The following is a 27,341-nucleotide window of genomic DNA, read 5'->3' as shown; positions in this document are numbered from 1 at the left end:
AGGCAATATCTATGGTAGAAAAGGAAGACGAGCCAGACCCTGCGTGAGATTGAGCGGTCATGTAAGTCAGAACGCCAGACAACTTTTAGGGATATCGAATTGGTGGACCTCGGCGTAAAACCGGGATGTCTGGAGTTCCTTATCAATGCAGGCTTAGATCGGATACAGGTTGTTGCACCGTTGATGATGATGATAGTATAGTCTATATTGCTACAAAACTTGATGATTTTGGAATAAACTTAAGGGGGTTTCCCAGTCAATTTCTAGAAAATGTAGTTTTAAAAAATATGGAAGTATACTATTATTAGCTTTATTTACACAAGTATCGTTATATTGAGTATTTTGAGGCCTAGGTATCATGTGCACAGACCACCATATTTCTTTTCAGATATTTTGGTTGGGTAGCTGCTGAGAATGGTTCTTTGAAGTAACTGACCCATTTCGTAACCTGGACTTCTCCCCTTTGCAAGCAATGTCCAAACTAATACCGATTTCGGAAAGTACTAATTCCAGAGTTATTGCCTTTGGAGACTCGGTAAGGTAACGTCCTTATTAATAGCGTCTGTAATAAAGACCACTGAATAATAGGGAGGTCACATTTTCGCCGATAACATACGCCGGAGTGTGCAAGTCTTCAGTACCGGATATATCAATAACAAATATATCATAGTAGCCACGTCCTGGAACTGGGAAACATTTGACACAAACCTACCTTGATACAGAGCCTAGATGTCAAGCTGAAAGATGCCTGCGGAGTAGCTAACATCAAACGTAGGGAATTGATTCAGAGCCTACACTCCCAAAATGATCTGAGGAACTTCACGGTTCAAATACAGGATCAGATCAAGTTGGCGACATACAAAGTAAGAAATGTCGAACCAGCCCAACACCAAACAGTTCTGGCTAAAGATCAGGGAGTTCGAAAACTTTCAGGAAGGGCTCAGACAACTGATATCATGGGATAAAGACAAGAAGCAAAAATTTCTCACAGAGGTAGAAGGCAACTATGGCAGCAGCTTATGTCACCTATTGCAATACAGACTTCAACATGGATGATGTCTGCAAAGTTCTCTCTAAGCACAAGATACAGTCCGCTCCAGGGAATGATAAGATACTTTACTTTTATGTAAACTGGCTGAATGAAGAAAGCAAATTACACTTTCTGAGTGCGCTTGATGGGGCTTGGAAGGAGCTCTAAACACCACAAGAATGGAGAGCAGTTAAGACTATTCCAACACCCAAAAAACACATTGATCTGAACAATACCATGAACTTCAGACCTATCTCCCCAATAAACACTTTCCCCAAAATTCTTATGTGCTTAAACGATTTGTTGCTGAGAGTACCTGTAGCCAAGAGTAAGGGCAGAGTTGTGAAATTGGTGTCTTTTGACGTCAGCAACGCGGACGAAAGGGTCGATGTATTCTTTCTTGCGAAACTATGAGAGAGAAAAACGTGCCAACTGACATAAACTCTTGGACCCTGCGCTTCCTGGAATACAGGGAGCCGAAGTTGAATGAGTGGTCGTACTCGGTAAACAGTGGACCCCAAAGAAGTGTTGTAAGCCCGGTACTTTTCGATCTGTACACAACCTCGTTTCACTTAAAACTCAATGACTCAACTGACATATACCAATACGCAGATGACTATTATCCTTGCTATGGGGACAGGTGATGGTCAGGTGGATAAGCTACTACAAGAACAGGTGGACCTTTTTGTGAATAAATGTAACACTTTGAAACACCCAGTGAGCAGAGATAAGCAAGCCTATAATAACTTCAAGATTTACAAGAAGGAAAGAAGAGTGGGAAACCTGCTGGTCTGGAGTGGGTAAGGGCAGGGAAGAAATGGGAACAGAAGCGGTTAAGTAGGGGAAGGGTTTTGCCCTATATGGAATTGATGCAGCAACATCGGCTCTGGCCTTCAGCTGTGCAGTGGTCTCTGACCCTTGAGCAATGATAACTGAAATGCTGGACACATTAAAGCAGAAATTTTTTGTCATGTGCAGTCGGTTACGTGTGATGTGTCACCTTATGTGGTTGTTGCCAGTCCACTTGGCAATCCCTGTGATGTGCCACCTTATGTGATTGTTGCCAGTCCACTTGGCAATACCTTATTCTTCTTTCTTTCTAGATTAGATTATGGTTAGTCGGAGCAGCTAAATGCCAAAACTCCAGACTAACCAGCTATGGGAGCAGCAATTGCCTGAACTCCACAATGACCTAATCAAGCAGTGTAAATTATGGGAGCAGCGAATTGCTTGGACTCCACAGAATGAAACACGTTAAGCTTGAGTTTGATAGTTCCAACGAACTACGTATTTTTAATTTATATTTCCTTTTTTATACAATTTTTACCTATACTTAGTAGGCCGGTACATATCAATTTACAGTATTTTAGGAAAAATATTACATAGTAGGCAATGATAAAGTGAATAAGTTTACAGTATTTTTAGAGAAAATATTACATAGTAGGCAATGATAAAGTGAATAAGTTTACAGTATTTTTAGAGAAAATATTACATAGTAGGCAATGATAAAGTGAATAAGTTTACAGTATTTTTAGAGAAAATATTACATAGTAGGCAATGATAAAGTGAATAAGTTTACAGTATTTTACATACGACGGTATGGCGAAAATCACTCCAGACGCGTCCACAATTCAACTTACGCGAGGAACTTCGGAAAAACACTCAACGAATTCCAACAGAGTGTTCGATGGCAGAAGTGAAAGAATATTGGGGTGGACTTTGGGGGTTACCCTCCGAGCATACTGAGTGTATCACTGCCGAAGGCATCCTCCATGCCACTATGCCAGGCATGAATTTTGCGGATGTTACCGAAGAGGAAGTTCGACAAGCCATAAACAGCTCGAAGAACTGGAGGGGCTCTGGTCTGGATCGGGTGTAGAATTTCTGGTACGAAAAATTTCTACAAATACCATGCTCGAGTTCTTCATCTGAAGGATGCTCTGCTGTCCGAATTCTTGCGACGTGTAAAGTTGGTACTCAAATCGCATCTCTCGGGGAAGAATAAAATAAGAACATTGAATGTAACCGCTATCCTTCCACTGGCTTATGCATTGGGAATGTAGCCATGGACGAAAACCGATCTGGAAAATGTCCAGCGGGGAATACGGACAACTATGTCCAAATTCTGAATGCATCATCCAAACTCTACCGTGGAGCGGATGAACCTGCCTCGTGTAATCGGAGGTGGGGACGTGGTTGACATGGCGGCACAACATCACTGTCGACTCGTTGCGCACTTATTTTTACAGCAAAGAGCAGACGAGTTCCTTGCATGCGGCTGTCTGTAAGGCAGACTGTGGACTGATTCCACCTAATTTGAAGGATCGATCTTTCAATCTTCTGAGTGGGATGTCAGATCAAGAGCTGATCGATGAGCTGATCGATGAATGCAAGTCGAAGGCACTGTACAGTAAACACGTGAAGCCATTTGTCGATTTGCATTTGTCGAGCGGCTGTGTGTTGGGAGCTCTTTGCTGAGACGTGTGCCATCCAGGACATAGCGATATACGTAGTTGACATACGTGGGTAATTATATCATTAACATGATATTGAGAGTTTGGTACATATGTCGTGTCTAGCGCGTTTCCTAATTGAGGACTGAGGTCGATATAAAGTCATTCAGAAAACTCCGAAGATGAGTAAAAGATCTCTCTATATTTTGAAGGCCTCATCAGATTCATGTTCTCAAACGGAGAGAGAGATATGCTCTCTACTTCAGTGGAAAGACTGCACCGAGTTTCTTCTACGCGGTCAGCCAGAAAGGATAGCATAGCAACACCTTTAATGAGAGGAACTGATTATGGCCGGCCAGTTGGTGAGATTGTTCCAGTTCTTCGAGAAAATGAGAGAGGAAGGCTTGGCAGAATGAAATTTCAACCACAAATGAGAGGCGACTACAGACTGGCCGATCAGAACTTTCTCCTCCGTGGAAAAAAGCAAGCTGGTGATATGTTCATAACTGGTGTACACCGGTATGTGGAAGCAGATCTATGCAGCTCGGACACCTTGAACTTGGCAAAGCCTTAGCGGAAAGTACTGCAAAGATATTGCTACACTACCAAGCTTGGTAATATCCTGAGAAATTGGACGCAAGAAAGGGGATCTTTCGGCGGAAGGAGAGAGCCCGCTGGTAACCCCAGTGAGATCTACACTGGACCCAGCAGACCTTTTAGTTGGCGGCGGTTTTCACATTATACTACACTTATCTCTGCAAATACAGAGGTTAGTGAAACTAAGCTGCAGTATGCCGAAGCCTCTTCTTGTCCATTGGCATCAAAGCCGCAAAGTTGTAGGACCACTCTTATATATTTCTGGTACAAGAGCCATGGCTTTGTTTTAGGAAATCCATCCTTGAGGCTGCCGGCGCCCGATGTCAAAATTGTTAGAGGCAACCATGCTGAGACAATTTTGTTCCCTGGACCTAGTTGCGATCAATTTACAATACCAGGTTAATGGAAAGAGGAGATAAGTCGTAGTTGCCTATGCTTACTTACCCTGTGATTCTTTGTGTCCCCTGCCGAGGCAAGGACTAAGTGGTAGTGTATGCAGAATTAAGTGAACTTGAAATCTTAATAGGTTGTGATGCGAATGCTGAGCATATATATGTTGTGGTAGTAGTGCTTCAGCTGGTCTGATGACTGCGAAAGTAGCGTGGGTCAAGCATTCGTGAATTTACCTAACAATCTGCACTACAAAGGTGTTAAAATTGATTAGAGACTGGAGGATGTATAATAGATGAAGTCTCACTGTCGAAATACTTAAAACTTAGCCTGACTGTTGCAGGCGAACAGTCTGTAATATCAAGACGGAATCCTAGGAAAAAGAATTGGACAAAGTTCAATGAATTTCTCCTTTGGTGCTCGAACATCAATTTGAAATTCTGAATCGCACACTTTTAAAGTGCTTTGAAGACGTTTGTTCTATTTCGCGAGGTCCAAGTGGTAGACCTGCAAAGACTCAGGAAATTACTCTTACGACTCCTGAATCGTGCTTGCAAAAGAATAAGAATGAAAACTATTGAAAATTCTGGAATTCACAGCGTGAATATAAGAGGCTCGCAAAACGTTCGCAGAGATATGCCTATAGAGCATATTGTAAGGAACTAGAAGGAGAAAGGGAGACTTCAAGACTCTGTCGAGTCTTTAAAAGAACTCTCCTGAAAAAGTAGATGGTACCTTTACGAACTGCAGAGTTGAGTCTGTAGTGGCTCTCTTGGATGTACACTAGCCGGGAGAACAGGTGATGGAAGTAGCAGGGAGAGAATTGGCAGTCTTTGCATAGCTATTAAGACGAAAGCCTTGCGAGGGGCTACGGACCTATCGCGTGGTAGAAGGTTAAGGTACTGCTTGGTGTTGATGAAACTTTAATTAAGTCGACCTATGATATGCTAACGCAGAGGTTACTGTGTGGTAAAGTGGGGTTGATCCTTAACTAACAGCAGAAGCAATGGAATGCCCCCAAGGAAGTGTGTTATGGTCACCTCTGTGCAGTGTGTTGATCGACACACTATTATGAGAACTATAAAAACTGGTCAATTCACGACCAAGCTTATGCTGAAGACGTGGCTATGCTAGCTGTTGATCGGGGTCTCGGAATGTTGAAATATATAACGTGCCGTTTATTTGGTGGAAAGTTGGTGCCTCAGGCATGAACTTTCATTAAATCTAAATAAAATCACATCGATAATGTTTACAAGAAGGATGGACTTCGCTTTCCAGAGATGAGGGGTAAAATCCTTCAATTCTCTGTAGAAGAAGAGTCATTTTAGGTAAAAAATTTCCTTGGAACAAATATGCAGAGGTAAAGATGAAACGTCGGCCCTCGTTCGCCAAGATGTCGATGGGGATCATGCCGGCTATCACACAAGCTGCTTCATCTGAAGTTGTACGCTAAGCGCATGGTGTACGTAGTGCGCTCAAATGGGTATGGCGCTGCGATTTTTCTTCTGTTTGCTTCCACCTTCAAAGACGATGCCCAGACTAGAGCTTCATAAAGCAAGATGGAGCTAACAACACTCGAGGTCAGGAGCCGACGGCTTTGCCTAGGACCACCTATATTTGGCAACATTCTTGCCAACAATGTAGCCACTCCGGAAGCCTTGGTTGCTAAATTTTCAAGATGAGACTTGAATTTCAGTCTTTGGTCAACCATGACTCCTAGGTGCTTAAGCGTTGGCTGCGACTGTATTATGTGTTCTCCAATCCTGATCTTTATCGACGTCTGCTTCCTTCGCTTTGTAATCAAAACTGCCTCGGTTTTATGCTCCGCGAGTGTCAGACCAGCTTCCTCTAGCCAAGACCTGATTTCAAAAATTGCCCCGTTTGTGAGTACGTCGATCTCATCAATGTCTTGGGCGACTGTAGTTACTCCGATATCGTCTGCGAAGCCAATGATTGTCACTCCTTTGGGTAGTTGCAACTTTAAAATTCCGTCATACATTATTATCCACAGGAGAGGACCGCAGGTTGTTGTATACGTCTTCGGTCCATCGTCTGAATCGTAACACAATATCCTCTCCCGGAAAAATTCCATGACTATGTGCACCAGATATTTAGGAGCGCCTAATTTGGCTAAAGCCGCAATTATTTTGCTCCACTTTGCCGTATTAAAGGCATTCTTCACGTCGAGAGTAACTACCGCGCAAAATTTATTGGCCTCCATTGCTTTTTTTCGCAATTTCCGTCACAGTGCTGATGGCATTGACAGTAGATCTTGCCTTTCGGAATCCGAACTGTCAGTCTGAGAGACCACCCACCATTTCTGTGATTGGTACAAGCCTATTGAAGACGACCCGTTCCAAAAATTTGCCGATGCCGTTTAGCAGGCACATAGGTCTATAAGACGAAGGATCACCCAAAGGTTTATTTGGCTTCGGGATTAGCACAAGCTTCTGTTTCCGCCACTCTTCCGGGAAAATGTCATCTATGAGGCACGTCGTAAATATTTCAGAGAACCACCTTGGAAATGTCTCGACGGTCACTGTCAGTGCTTTATTCGGAATGCCGTCTAAACCTGGGGCTTTATTTTCGGCAATCTTCTTTGCGGCTTCCAGACTTCTTTCGTGGTTACCTTGGGAATTTCACCGGGATCTACCTGGACAGTGGGTAGGTTCGACTCAGTTGAAACGTATGGGAAGAGAGTGCTAATGATTGCGGTGAGTGCTTTCCCTTGATTGTTGCCATAACTGCCTTGTATGCACCTCCCCATGGGTCGAGTCCGCTTCCTTGCATAACCTCTTGAAGTGTTTAGTTTTACTTCTAGAGATGGCTGCTTGCAATTCTTTCCTCGCCTTTTTATATTGGTTGTGCAACTCTTCAGACTCAGACCGGTTTCTGCTACGTTGGCTGTGTCTTCTGGCTTCTGGCAAACTTTACGAAGTTCTTCGATTTCGGCATTTCACCAGAAGTTGGGTATTCGTTTTTTGAGTAACATGCGGCGAGGCATGGAAGCGTCACAAGCTTTTTATAACTTTTCAAGGACCTGCGCCACCTTTTCTCGTGCATTTCCCACCGGCATTGCTTCCTGCAGAAGTATATCCTCGAACATTTCTTCATCAAGTTTTCTGGATGTCTAACCCGATACTGCAGTGTTCTTGATTCGCTTTCCTCCTGTCGTACGCTCCATCTGGAAGATGCTAGCCTGATGGTCACTGTGCGTATATTCCTCGCTCACCTGCCATTGGAGATCCCTAGATAATGAATCGCTAACAAAGGTGAGGTCTATTGCCGATCCCATATCCCGTCTCCGAAAAGTATTGACTTCGCCGGCTCTCATAGCCTATGGGCTGTGCAGGGGTCATATGAATATAGGTTGCTATCATTAGGCTGGTGTTCGCTTATGTATCCGTAGTGTGGTGAGTTAAGGTGAGGCAAAAAAGTTTTTATTGTAAACTAGCCTGTGTGTTTGTGGGTATTATCGGTGCTATGAGCACAACATCCGGCGCGGCTCTAAAAGCATTACTCAATTTGTAACTCTTGGGTAGATGTATTTAAAGCGCTGGAATGAGAGCAGCTCATTGACTAATTCGCTATAGGGCAACAACGGACGTGGAGGGCACAGAGCATTAGAAGAGTTATTGGGAGAATTGAATACGGTTCATACAATGCCCTCCGATTCTCGGGGTTCCATACATCTATTTGATAGAAGGTATGAAGTTATCCTAAAGCTGGGAAGTGGCGGTATATTCGGAAGTCTTCTACACCGAAAACAGAATAGGGCTCTGGAGCGGGAGTCTACCCCTCTAGTTAAAACGGGTAGTGTACTTTTCTTTTGGGGCGATATGCAACAGTTTCTTAAGCTGAAGTGTATGCGATCTTAAGGGCGGGTTTGATTGGCAGGGACATCGCAATCTGTAGCAATAACCAGGCTGCACTGAGGGCGTTCAGTGGTATTTTGATCACCTGGAAAATCCTTTAGGAATGTAGAAACCGACTAAACTCTATTTCTAGAGCGGAGTGAAATCTCGGATGCCTTAGCAAAAGAGGGTTCAATTTCCTCGATGACGGGAACAGAACCAGCTAGCAAATGCTGCTAGAAACATCAAAGTTTTCATGTCAGAACCTAGCAAGCATACTGCAAAGCTTATCCTGTAGCAAAGGAAGAAGACTTGCAGAACTGTTGTGTTGTTCTGGCTGGTTATAATTGCTGGACATACATATGTTCATTGTACAAGATGATACGTGTCCCACCTGTATGAGGAAGCGGAATCCGAGGAGCCTCCCCTGGGGAAGCATTACACCTCAGATGCTTGGTGCTGATATGCCCCACTTGCAACGGTTAGCATAACATTCACTAACTTAAATCCTGCGATACATAAACGTAACTAGAATGTTTCCTTAGACGGCTGAGTGGAGTACAATGGGTCTGAGTGCTTAGAGGCAGTACTTTTCCGCCACCTCAAACACACGCACGCACATACAAAATATACGAGAATAAGTAGATATATATCATATAATATGTGCTTTCCGAATTAGTAAAAAAAAATTCTAAATTGGCTTTTCTTCCACTTTTGGTTACATAATTTGATAGTTCAGCCTTTCTAATTTAGTTGATTATTTAGACATATTGAAACATGATGACGCCAACGATCATTTGTTCAAATATCCGGAAATTGACAAATTAGGATGCAATTTTCTATAAAAAGAAGCTTTTCTAACTCGAGTGTCACATTCAGAAGAGTGGTCTATCAGCAAATTGGCAAGTGAGGAAATTTCAAATCAGGTATGTCTCAAGTCGAAAGAATATCTCCAATTCTTTCTAAGGAAAGGGAAATTGCATAGTATAAACTGAAACTGCATTGAATAAAATAATTTCGAAATTCCAGGTGAAATGAGGACTTTCATTCTACTTTTGTCATTATTGTGCGTGGTATATGCGGCAGAAAAGTGCCATCGCGGCGGTGGTGGTGGTGGCGGCGGCGGCGGAGTTTCAGCACCTAGCGCAACGAGTGTGGGTGCGGGTACGGGTACAGGTGGAACAGGTGTAGCTTCTGCACCGAGTGCTGGTGTGGAAACTCAACCAGGTGCCGTTGGAGGTAATGGCCAAGGACGTCAAAGTAGACAAGGCGGTCGTGGTGGACGTGGAGGACGGGCTGGACAAGGAAGACAAGGCGGAGGAGGTGGGCAAGGTCAGCGACGGGGTCGACAACAACGTCAACGACAACGAGCGAGCAATAATCGGGGTGGAAGTCAAAACAACCGCGCAAGGAACTCGAACAATCGTCAGCGACGTGGATAGACACATTGAATAAGGTCTAATATGTCCATTTTTCTGAAATAAGACTTTCAAGGAAAATATATTTGTTTAGACTGATTTAAGTCATTTTAATATTAGCGAAGGTTCGTATGGTCAAGTTGAAGTATTCACTTCTGGCTTGCTGCTTCGCTTTTTACCTTACGCGATCCAGCTGTCAAGCGGTGAGCGAAGGGTGGTTGCTAAGATGGTGGCCCAACTTTCCTGTTTGTTGTTTTTGTTGTGTGAAACAAAACCTTATTAGAATCGATTCGATGTCTGTCTGCCTGTCTGTTATATCCGATTAACTTGGAAACGACTAAACGGATTGTCTGAAAATTTGATAGGAACGTGCGGAAGGGGGGTGCAAACTTTTTCACAGAATATGGCTATGTGGAGTATCAAATGAATGGGCTCGATCCCCATCGTCAGAGAGCTAGCCTGGAACCGTTTGTCACATTACTTCGGGCTAGTCCCCAAACTCTCCCGGCTTGGAGAGCCTTCAAATCAGGGAATTCCTTTCACCAACGGGAGGGGAGAGGAGGAAGGGAACTGTCAGTTCAAGGAACCCCCTGCAATCCGGCTCCTCCACCGGTCGAGTTCTATCTTCTTAGCAACGAGAAGGGCCGAACGTAATGGGCAACGCGGTTCCACCTGTCAGCAGTCCTCAGCACCTCTTCGACAATGTTGTCTGGAGAGAGATCCGCTGTGTTTAAATAGAGCTGCTGACGAACTCCATCCCACCTTCCACAAGAAAAAGAAGTGTGGTGGGCGTCGTCCACAACTCCATTGCAAAACACACAATCCGGAGATGGCGCCTTTCCAATCTTGTGCAGGTAAAACTGAAAACTTTCATGCCCACTTAAAAATTGGGTAAAGAAATAGTCAGTCTCACGGTGCTTCTGAATCAGCCACGCACCTAAATTGCCGATGAGTGGCGCAGTCCATCTGCCTCTAGTTTCATTTTGCCAAGAGAGCTGCCACTCGTCTAGAGTGTGTTGTCGTTCTTCGCGAGCAACCACCTCCCTTGGCTCATCTGACTCGCGCTTGTATGTTGTTGTTCGCTGCTGCTTTGATTTGCTCAGAAAAGTTCATTTTTGAGTCAAGACTCAACCCGAGGTACTTTACCGCTGATTTTGACTCGATTATCGGCTCGCCGAACGATATGGGACGCAGGGTCGGAATTCTCTTTTTAGTCAGGATGACTACTACGGTTTTTTCCAGTGCAAGATTGAAACCATGAGTAGTCATCCATCCGCTTACCCGCCGCATCAATATGCCGAGTCTGCTTTGCGCCTGTTCGACAGTGCGTCCAGCAACAAGCGCTGTGTCATCATCTGCATAGCCGACCAGGCGCGACTCTTTTGGCATGTCGAGTTTAAGCAGACTGTAATAGGTAGCGTTCCAGAGGTCCGGCCCTAGGATGGATCCTCGTGCTACCCCGGACGTGTCCTCCATCCACCTTCGACCCTCTAGTGTTTCATAGAGCAAGGAGCGGTTCCTCAGATAGTCCCTCAAAATCCATAAGAGATAATTTGGCACGTTGAAAGTATTGTCTAGTTTGCCTAGAATGTCTTTCCATCTTACGGAATTAAAGGCGTTTCTCACGTCAAGTGTTACGAGGAGCACCACCCGTCGAGTTCGGCGGCTATGTGCCTCTGCTCGTCGAACCGCTTCCACGACTTGCATGACAGCATCAATTCTCAATCTCCCTGCCCTAAAACCAAACTGCCGGGGAGATAAATCTCCGGTAGCGCGTATCGCTTCAGCGAGTCTGCTTCTGATGAGCTTTTCGAGCACTACCTTACACTAGACTACATTATAGTGTAGGTCGCAATTTGGTCACCTTTGCCGCCGCATTGCACGGCCCTAGAAACAACTGACGGCCTGATAGGAGACCGGTGTGAGAGTTGTTTAGATGACAAGAAACTCTCGAGTGACGGTCCGCGCGGTGGGAGTAAGCTATGCATTCGTGTAACGTTTAAAAGTAAACAAAGGCAAAAAAAACGGATTTTAATTTTTCATTGGGGAAAAACCTATCCCCAAAGTTGGTGACCCCGGCAGAAGAATACCCCCGTGAGACGATTTGAATTAGCGATTGTAACGTAATCCCGCCTGTCGACCTTATAATCGTAATCCACGCGGAGTTTCGCCGAAAAGCTGTTAATAAAGTGGGGGAAAGCAGTGCAAGAGCAATTGTTTAAGCCTTTATCAGTGAATTGGTTGGAAATACCATAAATTAACGCAACCTCCAGCGGACAAAGGCAATTTGAACAGAACGCGCCGACTCAGCCGAAAATCAATTGCACTTTGTTGATTGCAATCATCAAGGAGCACTGGATGCAGTTTATGCCAAGACGAACCAGTGGCATCTGATTTAGAAGTGATACTTAGATTAAATTTTTTTTTCACAGAATATGGTCATGCTGGATATCAAATGAAAGGGCTCGAATAGTACTTTCGGTAGCTGGTAAAATATAGGGGAGGTAGGGCTCAAAATGTGTGCCCCAAAAAGTGAAATAGGTCTCGACCAGTACATCGCGTTCGAAGTCGTTGACGCTACTTGCCGGCGAGGACCAACGGTGAACCTGATAACGACGGCATGTGAGGCTTCCATGCTCCGGAGGGTCCCCAGGCGCTACAAGCCTGTTATGTACTGGTGGAAGGCAGAAATTGCCGACCTACGGAGTGTCATAAGCTTCGCTGTTTGGCATAACGTTTGCACGCCAACGAGGAGGCATGTGCCAGGCACAGTATAAATCAGCAAAAAGGAGACTCCGCAGCGCTATAAATAAAAGCAAAGCTCGCGAGTGGTAGAACCTTGTTAACGAGGTGAATGAGGACCCGTGGGGCTTGGCTATAAGCTTGTAACCCGAAAAATCGGATCCCTGCGGAGGCCCTGCATACTAAGTACCCACCAGATGGACCGCATTGTGCAGACATTGTTCCCCAGACACCCTGATGTAAATAGCGCGGAAAGCGTCGGGGATTGCCCCCTTTTCACAATGAAAGAGCTCGAAGAAGCGGTTCTCACTATGCAAAACAAAAAGGCGCCAGGTTCTGATGGCATCCCGGCGGAAGTTTACAAACTGGTGTTCCGCCAACGGCCAGAATTGCTGTTTGAAGTGTTCAACGCTTGCTTGAAGGAGGGCATTTTTCCTTGTCGCTGGAAACTCGCATTGATTAGTAAGGGTAAAGGCGACCCGGAGCTTCCGTCTGCATACCGACCGCTAGGTACGCTTGACACGGCCGGAAAAGTGCTCAAGAAGCTCATCAGGAATAGACTCGCTGAAGCGATCCGCGCTGCCGGGGACTTATCCGTAAGGCAGTTATGGAGGTCGTAGATGCGGTTCATCGAGCTGAGGCACACAGCCGCCGATCTCGACGGGTAGTGCTCCTCATAACGCTTGATGTCAGAAATACCTTCAATTCCATAAGATAGGCAGATATGTTAGGCACGCTAGAAAACTCATTGCACGTCCCAAGCTAGCTCTTGCAGATATTGAGGGATTATCTAAAAGACCGCTCCCTGCTCTATGAGACACAATAGGGCCAAAGGAGGATGGAAATCACGTCGGGAGTAGCAGAGGGATTCATCCTAGCGCCGGACCTCTGGAACATTTCCTGCGATAGTCTGCTGAGACTCGATATGCCCGAAGAGTCGCGCTTGGTCGGTTATGCAGACGATGTTGCGGCACTTGTTGCCGGACGCACTGTTGAACAGGCGCAAAGCAAATTTGGCATATTGATGCGACGGGTAAGTGGATGGATAACTGCTCACGGTTTCAACCTTGCGCTGGAGAAAATCGAAGTAGTCATCTTGACCAGAAGGAGAAACCCGACCTTGCGTCCGATATTGATCGTAGATACCTTGGTTTAATGCTCGACTCGAAGATGAGCTTCTTCGAGCAAATCAAAGCAGCAGCGGACAGGGCTGCAGCTGGAGTTGCGGCCTTGAGTCGGCTAATGGCGAATGTTGGGGGCCCTATATCAACTAGGAGACGTCTCCTTATGGGAGCAACGCAATCGGATCTGCTCTATGGTGTTGAGGTATGGGCTGATGCCCTTGATAAGGATGTGCATCGTAAACGCCTTGCTCAAGTGCAGAGGCGGGGAGCTTTGCGAGTGGCGTCTGCTTATCGCAGCGTCTCCGAACTGGCTGTGATGGTGATCGCGGGAGTTATCCCCGTAGCCCTCCTTGACAAGGAGCGCAAAGCTATCTACCGCCGTAAGGGGGAGAACTTAAAAGAGGTGATTGCCCGTAAAGAACGTCAACGCAACCTTACTGATTGTTACCTTTTTTCTTAAAATGAGCCAAAGGGCAGATGGACTGCGTAGTTCATTGACAAATTAGAGCCGTGGTTGAATAGAACGCACGGTGAGATTAATTTCTTCCTTGCCTAACTTCTTAGTAGGCATGGAGGTTTTCAGTTTTACCTGCACAAGATCGGGAAGGAGCGATCTCCTGATTGTGTGTTCTGCAATGGAGTGGCAGACGACACTGAACACACTTTTTCCTCTTGCGAGAGGTGGGACGGCTTTCGTCAGCAGCTTTATGCAGACACAGGGGAGCTTCATCCAGACAACATTGTCAGAGAGATGCTGAGGAGCGCTGGGAGCTGGAATCGTATTGCGCATTATGTTCGGGCTCTGCTTAATGCGAAGAAGATTGACCTCGACCGGCGGAGGGATCGGACGGTACGGAGTTCCCTGAACTAACAAGTCCCTTCCTCCCCTCCCATTCCGTTGTTGAAAGGAATTCCCCGACTTAAAGGCTCTCAAAGCCGGGAGAGCGGGAGGGCTAGCGTGAAGTAATGTGTTAAACGGTTCCAAGCTAGTTCTCTGATGACAGGAAGGTGTTTAGTTGATAGTCCGAAAGCGTGCTGTTGCGGGAGTCCAACTCAGTACTCAAAAATAGAAAAAAATCTCCCTTCTTTAATTTGTCCAAAATTTGGTAACGGAGTTATCTGGTGTAGAGATCATAGTAGATAGTTTGACTTGATTTATATATTTTGCACTAAAGAAATCCCTTTCTATAGTTGAAAGGGAGAAGAAGCAGTTAAGCATAATTGATGAAAAGCAAAAGAAAATATTTAAACTTAAATGGTTGAGGAATGCTTAGCCACCACTCAAAGTAACGTGGACATAAATGCAGCGCTTGGAGATGGAGAATGCTCTGAATTCAAAAGCTAAGGTCAGACTCTGGGGTTTTTAGCCTCACTGCGTGGTTGGGTGGATTCGCTTTCACTGGGTTCCTTGTCTTCACAGAACCCTCAAAAATTGCGGTTTAAGGTCAGGGTTTTTGTGAAATGTACAATTTTGAATGTCACATTCACTGAACAATCCACAACCAAATTATTTGCTTTTATCTAAGAGAATTTTATTGGAACAAATCCATGTGTCTCAATATTTATTTTATTAAGTTGCAAAAATATATATATATAATAAGACGAAGAAATAAAAGCTTTTCATTAGTGATGATGGGGTTTTGTATATTTTAATGGGGGTAGTATCGATAATCTAATTGCATAGTGCTGGGATCACTTTATTGATGGAACTGTTCAACAAAGGAGAGAAACTTTTAAAGAAAATCGTTCAAATATTGGGCTTCTTACTTCTTCCTTCCTTCGTTTAATCGGGATGCTAGGTTGTTCCTTCAAATGTTTACTACCATAAAATTATTCGATGACCAGTGTACTCATACTAATGATAGTTTAGTCTACTTTTTCTAAGCAGAGTGGGAGAGTCCAACTATTGTTTCAGTCGATACTTATGGATAAGATTGGGTTCCCAACGGAAGAGGGAACGGGGAATAATTACTACTCATCTTGTGCGGAATCCGTAACTTGGATAGATCCACTCGAATATATGTTCCTTTAAATTTTTGATCAAGGATGGAGGGATGCTAAGTCTGCATCATTTTGATGTTCCGTTACGAAGCTGTAAGCCGTGTTCATCGCTCCTTGATGTACCTTGACTTAGAAGTTAAGATACACGTATGAGCATGGTGAGTAGTAAGATTTTCTAAAAGACCCTAAAGTTCTTTCTTTTATTTTTTAGTTTATTTATTTAAGTGAATTTTTCCATGATTATTTGTTCATCCAGAAAAATTTTCAAATTAACAGTGCTGCTTGAAAAAAAAAAATGCAATCAAAAGCATTTGTCCAAATATACGAAACGGGAGTGCAGACCACTATAAAGCGTCGTAGCGGACCTCGCTTGACATTATTTAGTGAAGTTAATCCATTGAAAGCAGCACTAATTGGAATTGCGGTAAATATAACTAAAAAATCTCTCCATTCAATACTACACTAACCATTCTGGATTCCAGAAAAATGAAGATCTTCGTTATGGCGCTATTGTTGGCGTGCACCATTTGTGCAGTGCAAGGGGCCAACAAGAAAAAGCCCAACATGAAAGCTAAGTGCTTCTGGCTGTGGAACGGAAGTGGCTCGAGTAGTGGATCATCCGGTTCAGGGTCGGGAACAGGAACAGGATCAGGATCCACAGCATCAAGATCAGCGAGTCCAGCTCAAAATCCTAGGAGTCAACTGATTCAAAGGATCAGGGAAAATAGACGTCGGAGGGCACAGCTTATTGCAAATATGTTGCGAGGTTGATTTGCTCGATTCTGTTTGAAATCGGAAATTTTGAAAAATAAAGCAAATTCAAGAAAAGGAAGTTTAGAAATGCGAGCCTTAGAAAACTGCGAAATTGGTTAATATTGAGGTAAATTGTTGAACTGAATATTAACACGTACATAGGTTGTAATTAAATAACTGGATATCGCTTGCGAAGATGATACAAGCAGCCTCGTGCACTATTGCAAGTAGCCTATATCCAAAATTCTTTGGACCTTATCCTCTTGTACGCGGACCTTAATTGAATGTCTGATTATATGTAGAATCAGAGGGGGTGGGTCGGTTTATGTTTGAAGTTAAAGTTGCATTAGCACATAAGTCCTTATACCACCTAGCTTCTGTGCTAAAACCGGTGCTTATGTGGACCTGTAATAATTAGAACGATGGTGAATTTTCGGTTTCCAGCCCAGAAAGTATAATACACTGAAAGTATTGATATTCGGAACCCCTTCTATGAAAAGTATGCTGAAAGCACAGCCGAGCTAAACGTCATTGATTTCATTACAAGGTTGATCACATTGGTAAAAAGAAAAAACACCCCCTTAACAGTACACCCTTGTGGAATTCTTCAGCTAGGTAACCTACAGGTATGCTGGTGGAGTGGATAACATTTCTACTGGAAGCAAACTTTCGCCGGCGGCATGGAAACACGTGGAGGACAAGCTGTCTTAAATGACTATTAATTACATCCTTATGTGTGAGTTGGACTATGGGATATCCATTCCATGATTAGATACCCCTCAGCTTGTCCTGTTGGTATTAAGTCATAGTGTGCGAGAACCAATTTTCTTGGAATACGACTAAGATTAACGACACTTGGGAGGGCGCAAACTTCAAGTTAATCCCACACGGTGAGGCTCGTAGGAGATCTGTTGCTCAGATTTGCCAACCGAACGGCCGTGTTGACAAGCTCGCCCAATGTCTGCGCATTTCAACTCTGCGATACCTATCAACGATTAGATGATGTTAAAAGAGGAAGATCCTAAAAAAGAATATCCCATCTCAGTCTAAATGAACTGTTTCATCAGATGAACATTCGAATTCCAACGTCGAGTTCTTCTATTGCACAAGCTAGCAATGTTGAGGATGGTGCAGATAAACCTGCCATTTTAGAAGACATTGCTGTATGTCACTTTAATACCGGAGTCATGGATTGAAGAAAACGTGACTACAGAACACTACACAAAAGGTGCCGTACGAGATAGAGCTAGCATTTTTGTTTTGTGTTTTGATTTAACTGGGGTTTCTATGGGCCCAGCTGGTGGTAAAACATAGCTTACACTTGATAGACATTATCGAAGGACCTTTAGCATCTAGAGTTCATTAACTCAGCAGAAAAACGGAACCTGTTAATAGGAGGTCCTTAATATCGCTTTGTTAACTGATAACAGGACTTTCAGGATCTTTATTAGACATTTCCATATCTGGAAAGGAAGAAATGATATTTTACCAGAGCGTATGAGGACCAAAGATGACCCTGACTGGACTATTGTTAAAATATCGAAAATGTTAGCAACGCTGAAAAAATGTAAGTGCTTATCTTTGTTTGAAGAATTATATGATTTCTTGAAGTAATTTTCTGGCAAGGCCTTGTAGCTACTGGTTCAGATACACTTTCCGCACGTCGCTATTTTTTTTGAGAAGTTTGCATTTTAAGGAATCTTTCGTTCAGCGACTAGATATAGTAATACCATATTCTTGTTGCAAATAAGCCGTTATCGAGTTATTGTATCCAGGACGGCCCATTCCTAAAAAAGACATCGGCAAATAGCTGTAGCCACCCCTCCCAATTTTTAAACGTTTTTTCTCAGCAAAAATGCCACAACACGTATTATTTGGTTTGACTAACACCTCTTTAATAAACATTAACAAAGCTGTCGAAAAAAGAAAATTTCGTCATACCACCGATTGCAACTGTATATAACCCCTTAAATCCGACTGCAAACTGTTCATTGGGCATGGCTTGCATTACACCCTGGATTGGGGGAGGAATTTTTAGATTCTAGAGTTTAGACCCGTGGCTTCTGTAGGGCAATATATCAACCCCAGAGGGATAGGTTGGCTCCCAGAGAGCTATATTTCGCATGCTTGACCCTTAATTCAATGGCATCGAATCAAAAACAATCTTCACTTCTACCATCACCACCAGGCAGCACTAACGCACGGCCGACGCCTACCTAGCTAGATTCCACTGACGCAGAACGGGCTCGGCAAAACCCATACTGCCTTTCCGAGAGGCCACCCGCTATCTCGACGAACGGAAGCACCCTCTCCAATATTTTCCCCGTAGTGACTAAAAGACAGATAGGGCGATATGAAGAGGGTACGCCTAATGATTTTTGGGGCCTCAATAGCAGAACTAACCTCTGTTCTTTCCATCATGCACGATTAAATTGTACGAATGAAGCATGTGGGCTTTTATTCAGAATTCTTGCTCGGCCCTCCGGGGATCGAAAGACATCATGTTGAACCCTTGCCTGACGTCTACTTTTTTCGTGTTGACGCAAAAAAATTGCAATTATTTTGAATTAGAGTTTCGGGTACATCACTTGAGTTCATCTTAATTTTGCCGCCTCTATCAATTCTGCTTATTTTTCCGTATGAACTTCTTAAGGCTAACTCCGCCATGCTATTAACATAGTATGCTGGTCCCAAGCCCAGGTAAAGGAGGAGGGTTTGAGGCAATGTACTCTGTACTATCCTCAGTAAAACAAAAATAAAATGCTGAGATCAGGGAAAGAGATAAATAGAGTATAGTTGGAGTTATTCTACTATGCTAAATCTAACCTGATTTCTCTTGGTGACAGGCCCCGCGACAGGTCGACCAAGAAAATGCATACAATGTCGTTACAAACATGATGATCAGATTGAGTCACAAGCCTCGGAGAAATGCTAGAGCGTCCAACTCAGTCGACGCGGCAGGACGGACCCCGGTCCTGTCGAGAAATGGGCAAGGGTTCTTGACGCATGGACGGCGTCAGGACGTAAGCAAGTTAGTCCGCACACAACGAACAAAACAAATACGTGTCTGCACGCTAAATGTTGGTACCCTAACTGGAAAGACGGAGGAACTCGCAAGAGCCCTTCGGAAAAGGTGCATTGACATCTGCGCTCTGCAGGAAACCCGATGGTCTGGTTCCAAAAGCTGCGACATTGAACGCGAACGCGGTAGAAATGGCTACAAACTTCTCTATTTTGGTAACCCACACACTCAATATGGTGTTGGCATTGCCATCTCAGAGGATTTCCGTGATGCCATCAAAGAAGTCGAACCATTCCATGATCGGCTGATGAAACTCACCATTATATCAGCTGATCGCACTATTCACTTCTTCGCCGCATATGCACCACAGACAGGTCGACCTGATGCCGAGAAAGATGCCTTCTGGGAACTTCTCGATGAAAAGACTTGTCACGTGCCTGCTGACGATTATATAATCATTGCCGGCGACCTTAATGGTCATGTGGGTGAAAAGGCAGACGGTAACAGGTGCCATGGGGGAAAGGGGTTCGGAGCGCGCAATGAAGGTGGCGAGCGTATAATCGATTTTGCGGACACCCATGACCTTGTACTTATGAATACATGGTTCATCAAACGATTGTCTCATCTGCCCACATTTTATAGTGGGAACAATAAAACGCAAATGGACTATATTCTCATAAGACGCCAACACTGTCACTGATTGCAAAGTCGTTCCCTATGAGACCATCGCACCTCAACATCGGCCGTTGATTGCCGTCCTGCGAATTAAGCCACCGATAAAACAGCGTGAGGAACGCACTAGCCCGCCGCGCATTAAATGGTGGTGATTTGGTGAGAAGAAAGAAGAAACGGTCTCACTCATACAATTGCCAACCATTACGAATGTGGAAGAATCATGGAACCAAATGAAAGACACGATCCACAAAGCGGCCTCTGCAACCCTTGGGGTCACCAAACCGGGTAAGCGGTACATCAACCGAAATACTTGGCTTTGGAATGATGATGTTGAAATGAAGGTCCGTGAAAAGAAACGCCTGTACCACAAATTTCTCGACGATAAAACACCTGCTAATTGGCAAATTTATAAAAATGCCAACCGGGAAGCAAAGAAAGCGGTCGCTGTCACCCGAGCGAACCATTTCAAAAATCTTTACGATAAACTGGATACTCGGGATGGCGAGAGAGATCTGTATCCACTTGCTAAAAGCCGTGATGAACGCACACAGGATATCGAACACTTCTGTTGTGTTAATGACAAGAACGGTACTTTGCTTACCAACCGTCGAGCCGCAACGGATAGATGGCGAGAATACTTCGAGCAGATTTCAACTGAAGAATTTGCTCATCCTCCACTTCCACAATCATTGCCGACATTTGGAGCAGTTCGACCAGTCAGCGCAACTGAAGTCGAGGAGGCAATAAAACAAATGAAATCGGGGAAAGCAACAGGACCTGACGACATCGCATCTGACCTCTGGAAAGCGAAGAGCTGGGACCCAACACTGTGGCTCAGTGAATTCTTTAACCGGGTTATTCAGGAAGAAAGAACACCATCTAACTGGCAAGAAAGTACCACTTTTCCAATATGGAAAAAGAAAGGTAGCCCAGCAGAATGTTCAAATTACCGTCCGATCCGATACTTTCCCATACCATGAAGATTTTTGAACGCATTCTTGACAACTGTATTCGCGAAATCGTTGAAATAACCGTGAATCAAGCCGGATTTGTCAAGAACTGCGGAACTACTGACGCAATACACGCTGCGCGGTTACTCATGGAGAAACACCGTGAGAAGCATCGCCCTCTTTACATTGCCTTTCTGGATCTAGAGAAAGCGTTTGACCGTGTACCACGCGAACTCATCTGGTATGCTTTACGACAACACTTCGTGCCAGAAGAACTCGTGCGGTGGGTTCAACTCTACCACGATCCGAAAAGTAAAGTTTGAAGTATAGCGGGTGTATCAAAACCGCTTCGTGTCTCTGTTGGAGTTCATCAAGGAAGTGCCCTCTCACCACTCCTCTTTGTCCTTCTTATGGACACCGTCACACGGGATATCCAACGTCCAGCGTCCTACACACTGCTTTATGCAGATGATGTTTTCCTAGCATCTGATAGCAAAAATGATCTCGAGCAACTTGTTCAAAAATGGAATGATCGCCTCATGCAACACGGTCTTAGATTGAATTTAAACAAAACTGAATTTTTGACGACCGATCCCTATGAAACAGGCACAATCACAGTCAGCGGCAGTGATCTGCCCAGAACTGATCGATTTAAATACCTCGGGTCAACGATATCAGCCAATGGAGAGCTGCGTTATGAAATTGCTTCACGCATTAACGCAACCTGGATGAAGTGGCGTTCCACAACTGGTGTCCTTTGTGATCGACGTATCAACGTCTCAAATCTAAAATTTACCGCAATGTCGTCCGTCCAGTCGCTCTCTATGGTTCTGAGTGTTGGCAGACCATAAGAGACAATGAACGGCGTCTTGCGGTAATGGAGACGAAGATGCTACGTTGCAAACGAGAATTCACTTGCAAAGATTGGTCTGAACATCGAATTCGATGGTAAACGACCAAAAGGCAGACCTAAGCAACGGTGGCTTGATACGCTGGATGGGGATTTGAAAGCCTCGAGATTGCACCCAGATCAGGCATTCGATAGAGCCAAATGGCGAAGCCGATCACGACGAGCCGACCCCGCTTGTGAACGGGACAAAGGCTGAAGAAAAAGAAGAAGATAGATGAGAAGTCGACCGGTGACGACGTTCCCAGAACCATCGAAAGATTTACGACCACATGAAAGCTCTTTCGTGATCTCTGAAATCATTAGGATCTTCGTCGTTTTCCGCTTCCCTGACCAGCGCAACGGCCAATTCTCTCTTACCACGGCGTACACTACGCTGAATTTTATGGGATTTCGTTTGGTATCAGAGTTTGGACGCGTCATGCTCGCTATCACTCACAGCGGTCAGTAGAGCCTAACCCCTTTCTCATCCAGTTCAATCATTTAAGGAAGGAATATCTGACCATTGTGAATATCACAGGTACTTAGCAAGGACTTTTTGGATCAGCTTTCCCTATTTACCCTACTGGTTTTGTATATTGTATATTGGATTTTGCTGGAGTTTTCTTCGGTATTTCTGCAAATATACGTAGTAGTAAAAAAGGAATGCGTAGGACATGTCGAGAAAAGAATGGGAACGCGGCTTAGAAATGCAAAGAAGAATCACAAAGGCATTGGCGGAAAAGGGGCTGGAAAACTTACTGATAAGGTTATTAACGACCTCACTACATTTTTTGGGCTAGCTATTCGTCGACACGCAAATTCGATAGAAGGAATGAAGCAAGAAATTTGGGCAGCTTTCTCCCATAAATGTTCTACAGAGGAAAATCCTCAGCATCAAAATTGTCCAGCAGGAGAGGACAGTTGGGGCAAATGGCGCCAAGCGGAAGCTAAAGGAGAACTGGATAGTTTCCACCACGAGAAAGTACCTTTGAGTGAAGAAGTTCAAACAGTCATCAAACCAATCTACGTGGGGCCAAGGTCGTAGAAATAGCCAGTTTTCTGGCTGCAATTATTTTCAGTGAAGGATTCAATGGCATTCTCAAAATCCTAGTGACAATGGGATGTCAAGTTGGTCACATATGTCAGGTTTATGTCGACTGCCGTAATGAAGGGCGAATTTGGCGGTCCGAACGACGATCGAATGACCCCGCTAAAAGTGCCAGAATCCAAAAAATTTAGTTTAAAAGCCCACCAAAAATTTACCTTTTAATATTTTCTAATTATCCTAGTTTGCGGACCGTGGAATATTGTCCACATTAAAATGGCGCTTAGTTATTTTTCCTCAGATGAACACAGCGCTCTCGAGCGTGGCAGCAGAAAAACACCTTTTTTTGGAGATGAGTGCATAAATTGACACGTATTCCAAAAACTAGCTACGATATGAAACCGAAAAATTTATCACATATACTAGAGATATTAATAAATACATGGTGAAAAAATCACGTTTCTATCTTTATCCAGTCCTCCAAAATAATTTTAAAAAAAAGGCAAAAAAAAACGGCCTTCACACGGGATGACTCCCTTAAATGGCTGAGGAATGCTTAGCCGCCACTCAAAGTAACGTGGACATAAATACAGCGCTTGAAGATGGAGAGTGCTCGGAATTCAAATGCTAAAGTCAGACTCTGGGATTTTAGGCTCACTAAATGGTTGGTTGGATTCGCTTTCACTGGGTTCCTTGTCTTCACAGAACCCTCAAAAATTGCGGTTTAAGGTCAGGGTCTTTGTGAAATGTACAATTTTGAATGTCACATTCACTGACTGACACTGACCCAAATTATTTGCTTTTATCTAAGAGAATTTTATTGAAACAAACCCATGTGTCTCAATATTTGTTTTGTTAAGGTGCAGAAATATGTATGTTTAGTAAGACGAAGAAATGAAAGCTTTTCATTAGCTATGATGGGGTTTTGTATATTTTAATGGGGGTAGTATCGATAATATAATTTCATAGTTCTGGGATCACTTTATTGATGGAATTGTTCAACAAAGGAGAGTTACTTTTGATGAAAATCGTTCAAATATTGGGCTTCTTACTTCTTCCTTCCTTCCTTTAATCGGGATGCTAGGTTGTTCCTTCAAATGTTTACTACTATAAAATTATTCGACGACCAGTGCACTCATACTAATGATAGTTTAGTCTACTTTTGCCTAGCAGATTGGGAGAGTCCAACTATTGTTTCAGTCGATACTTATGGATAAGATTGGGCTCCCAACGGAAGAGGGAACGGGGAATAATTACTACTCATCTTGTGTGGAATCCGTAACTTGGATAGATCCACTCGAATGTATGTTCCTTTAAATTTTTGATCAAGGATGGAGGGGTGCTAAGTCTGCATCTTTTTGATGCCCTGTCATGAAGCTGTAAGCCGTGTTCATTGGTTCTTGATGTACCTTGACTTAGAAATTAAGGTACATGTATGAGCATGGTGAGTAGTGAGATTTTCTAAAAGACCCTAAAGTTCTTTCTTTTCTTTTTTAGTTTGTTTATTTAAGTGTATTTTTTTGCATGATTATTTGTTCATCCAGAAAAATATTCGAATTAATAGTGTTGCTTGGAAAAAAATCAAAAAAGCATTTGTCCAAATATACGGAACGGGAGTGCAGACCACTATAAAGCGTCGGAGCCGACCTCGCTTGAAATTATTTAGTGAAGCTAATCCATTGAGCAAAGCAGCACTAATTGGAGCTGCGGTAAATAAACTAAAAAACCTCTCCATTCTAAACCTCTCCAATACTAAACTAACCATTCTGGATTCCAGAAAAATGAAAATCTTCGTTATGGCCCTATTGTTGACGTGCACCATTTGTGCAGTGCAAGGAGCCAACAAGAAAAGGCCCAACATGAAAGCCAAGTGTTTCTGGATGTGGAAAAATAATGGTTCGAGTAGCGGATCATCAGATTCAGGGTCGGGAACAGGAACAGGATCAGGATCCGGAGCATCAGGATCAGCGAGTCCACCTCAAAACGCTAGGAGTCAACTGATTCAAAGGATCAGGGAAATTAGACGTCGTAGGGCGCAGCTTATTGCAAATATATTGCAAGGTTGATTTGCTTGATTCTGTTTGAAATCGGAAGTTTTAACAAATAAAGCAAGTTCAAGGAAAGCAAGTGTAGAATAGAGTTAGATACAAGCCTTAGAAGACTGCGAAATAGGTAAATATTGAGCTAAATTGTTGAACTTTCAAGCATTTTCGCTTACTGATTCAAACACAGTACACGAGAAAAGAGGCTGACAATTGAAAACGCCGTCGTCGTTCCGAAAAATTTCACTATCATCATCACCAACGGTGAAACAACCGGTATCCGGTCTAGGCCCGCCTTAATAAGGAGCTCCAGACATCCCCGTTTTGCAAAGAGGTCCACCCATTCGATATGCCTAAAAGTTGTCTGGTGTCCTGGCCTACGCCATCGCTCCATCTCAGGCAGGGTCGGCCTCGTCTTCTTTTTCTACCACGTAGACTTTTTGGCTCGGATCATCCTCATCCATACCGCCCACCGCAACTAGTTGAACCGGATTTTATCCACAATCAGACGGCTGTGGTGTCGCTAATAGACTTCGTCGTTTCGTGTGCGGACCTTTATTGGATGTCTGTCTATAGAATCAGAGAGGGTGGGTCAGTTAATGATTGAAGTTAAAGTTGCATCAGCACATAAGTCCTTACAAAACCTATCTGTGTTGGTCCCCCAAAACTTTCCTCTGTTAGGCAAATAGTGTGTTAGGCTGGGCTGGAGGTATATTTAACTATCGGGTTTGAATCGTCCTAGTTTTCATTTAGGACAATACTATGGAGGCCTGTTCAAGCACGGTCTTGCAATGACGATAGTATTGCTTGTTCCCAGTCAGGAGATAGCGGCCGTCGACGACAATGCACATAGTACTTCTGTGCTAAAACCGGTGATTATGTGAACCTGTGATAATAAGGACGATGGCGGATTTTCGGATTCCAGCCCAGAAAGTACACTGAAAGTGTCGACATTCGGAGCTATTTGTGTGGAAAATCCGCAGAAAACACAGCCGACTTCAGCTAAACGTAATCGATTTCATTAGAAGTGATCAACCTTCTCAGTAAAAAGAAAAAAAATCAAAACAAAAACACACCCTTAACAGTACACGCTTGTCGAAGTTCTTTAGCGAGGTCACCAAGCGTCACCTACAGATACTGCTGGTGGAGTGGATAACATTTCTACTGGAAGTAAATTTTCGCCGGCGGCGTGGAAATACGCGGAGGTCAAGCTGTCTGGAATGGTTAATATTGTTATATAAGTTGGAGTTCCGTGGTTAGTTTCCCCTCGTCGTAGCGTGCGAAAACCATTTTTTTTGGGATACGACTACGATTAGCGATGCAGGCCTGTTGTTCAGATCTTCCAATCGAACGTCTATATTGACAACCTCGCCCAATGTTTGCGTATTTCAACTCTGCGATACCTATCAATGATTGGGTGATGTTAGAGGAAGACCCTAAAAAAAGAATATGCCCTCTCCACTCCTTATTAAAGGAAAATCTAAATAGACCCCGCCAATGAAATGTTTCATGAGGTGAACATTCGCGTTCCAACGTCTACGTCTACTATTACATCAATTAGAAATGTTGAGGATAGTGCAGACGCATGTCAATTTAATACCAGAGTCTGGGATTGAAGAAGATATTCAAGAAAATATGACTATAAAACACTATACAAAAGGTGCCGAACGAGAGAGGGCCAGAATTTTTGTTCTGTGGTTGATTAAACATAGTTTACACTTGCTCGGAATTTTCGAAGAACCTTCAGCATCTAGAGTTTATTAACACAGCAAAAAAGTCAAACCTGTTAATAGAAGCTCCTTAATATCGTTTTGTTTACTGATAACAGGACTTTCAGTATACAAAAATGGAAAATCTCTAATAATGATCTTTCTCGGACCACAGTTGAATACCCTTGAATCTGAACCTTATGATAGAGATTAGCAAGTTATTCAGGTATGTACCCGTGCATTGAAGAAGGGAGCAAGTTGCTCCTGAAATATCGATAATTGCTTAATAAAATAATCACTACCACCGACGGAAACGGTGTTACGTTTTAATTCCTTATTCAGAGATCCCAAGAGGACTGACTGGATGAAGTTTGGGGAAGTTATTGGAGTTAAACTTCCCAGAGTTCTTGCCAGTAGCAATCGTTGCACTTACTGACTGGGGTCAAAGAAGTGAAATGAATGAAGAACTGCTTGATATTAGGAACATAACTACGGAGTTCTACAATATCTGTAATCGGCGCAAATACTGATGGGCATATAACGAAAGGTGTCCGGATAGCTGAGTGGTTAGGGCACAAGGCTGTCATACGGAAGGTCGCGGTTCGAATCTCACTGGTGGCAGTGGGATTTGTATCGAGATTTGACGT

At 43.7% G+C, this 27,341-nt stretch overlaps 2 protein-coding genes and 1 long non-coding RNA gene across 5 annotated transcripts in view; 2 read left to right on the top strand and 1 right to left on the bottom strand.

Annotated features, from left to right (window-relative positions):
- The window catches only part of LOC119649525 (protein FAM135B), a 184,849-nt gene that overhangs the window by 50,143 nt on the left and 107,365 nt on the right, over positions 1–27,341 (bottom strand). The window lies entirely within an intron of this gene.
- Positions 9,170–9,841, top strand: LOC119649526 (translation initiation factor IF-2-like). Its single transcript, XM_038051713.1, has 2 exons — positions 9,170–9,250; positions 9,354–9,841. Exon 2 carries the CDS (start codon positions 9,359–9,361, stop codon positions 9,764–9,766), a length of 408 nt encoding a protein of 135 aa, XP_037907641.1. The 5' UTR covers positions 9,170–9,250; positions 9,354–9,358; the 3' UTR covers positions 9,767–9,841.
- LOC119649528 lies at positions 15,954–16,441 on the top strand. Its single transcript, XR_005249148.1, has 2 exons — positions 15,954–16,033; positions 16,092–16,441. It is a non-coding gene; the product is annotated as an uncharacterized LOC119649528 (long non-coding RNA).

Source organism: Hermetia illucens, chromosome 2 (genome assembly GCF_905115235.1).
Source record: "Hermetia illucens chromosome 2, iHerIll2.2.curated.20191125, whole genome shotgun sequence".
Lineage (NCBI taxonomy): Eukaryota > Metazoa > Arthropoda > Insecta > Diptera > Stratiomyidae > Hermetia > Hermetia illucens.
The sequence above is the reverse complement of the archived record's forward strand: the minus strand, read 5'-3'. Positions and strand labels throughout refer to the sequence as shown.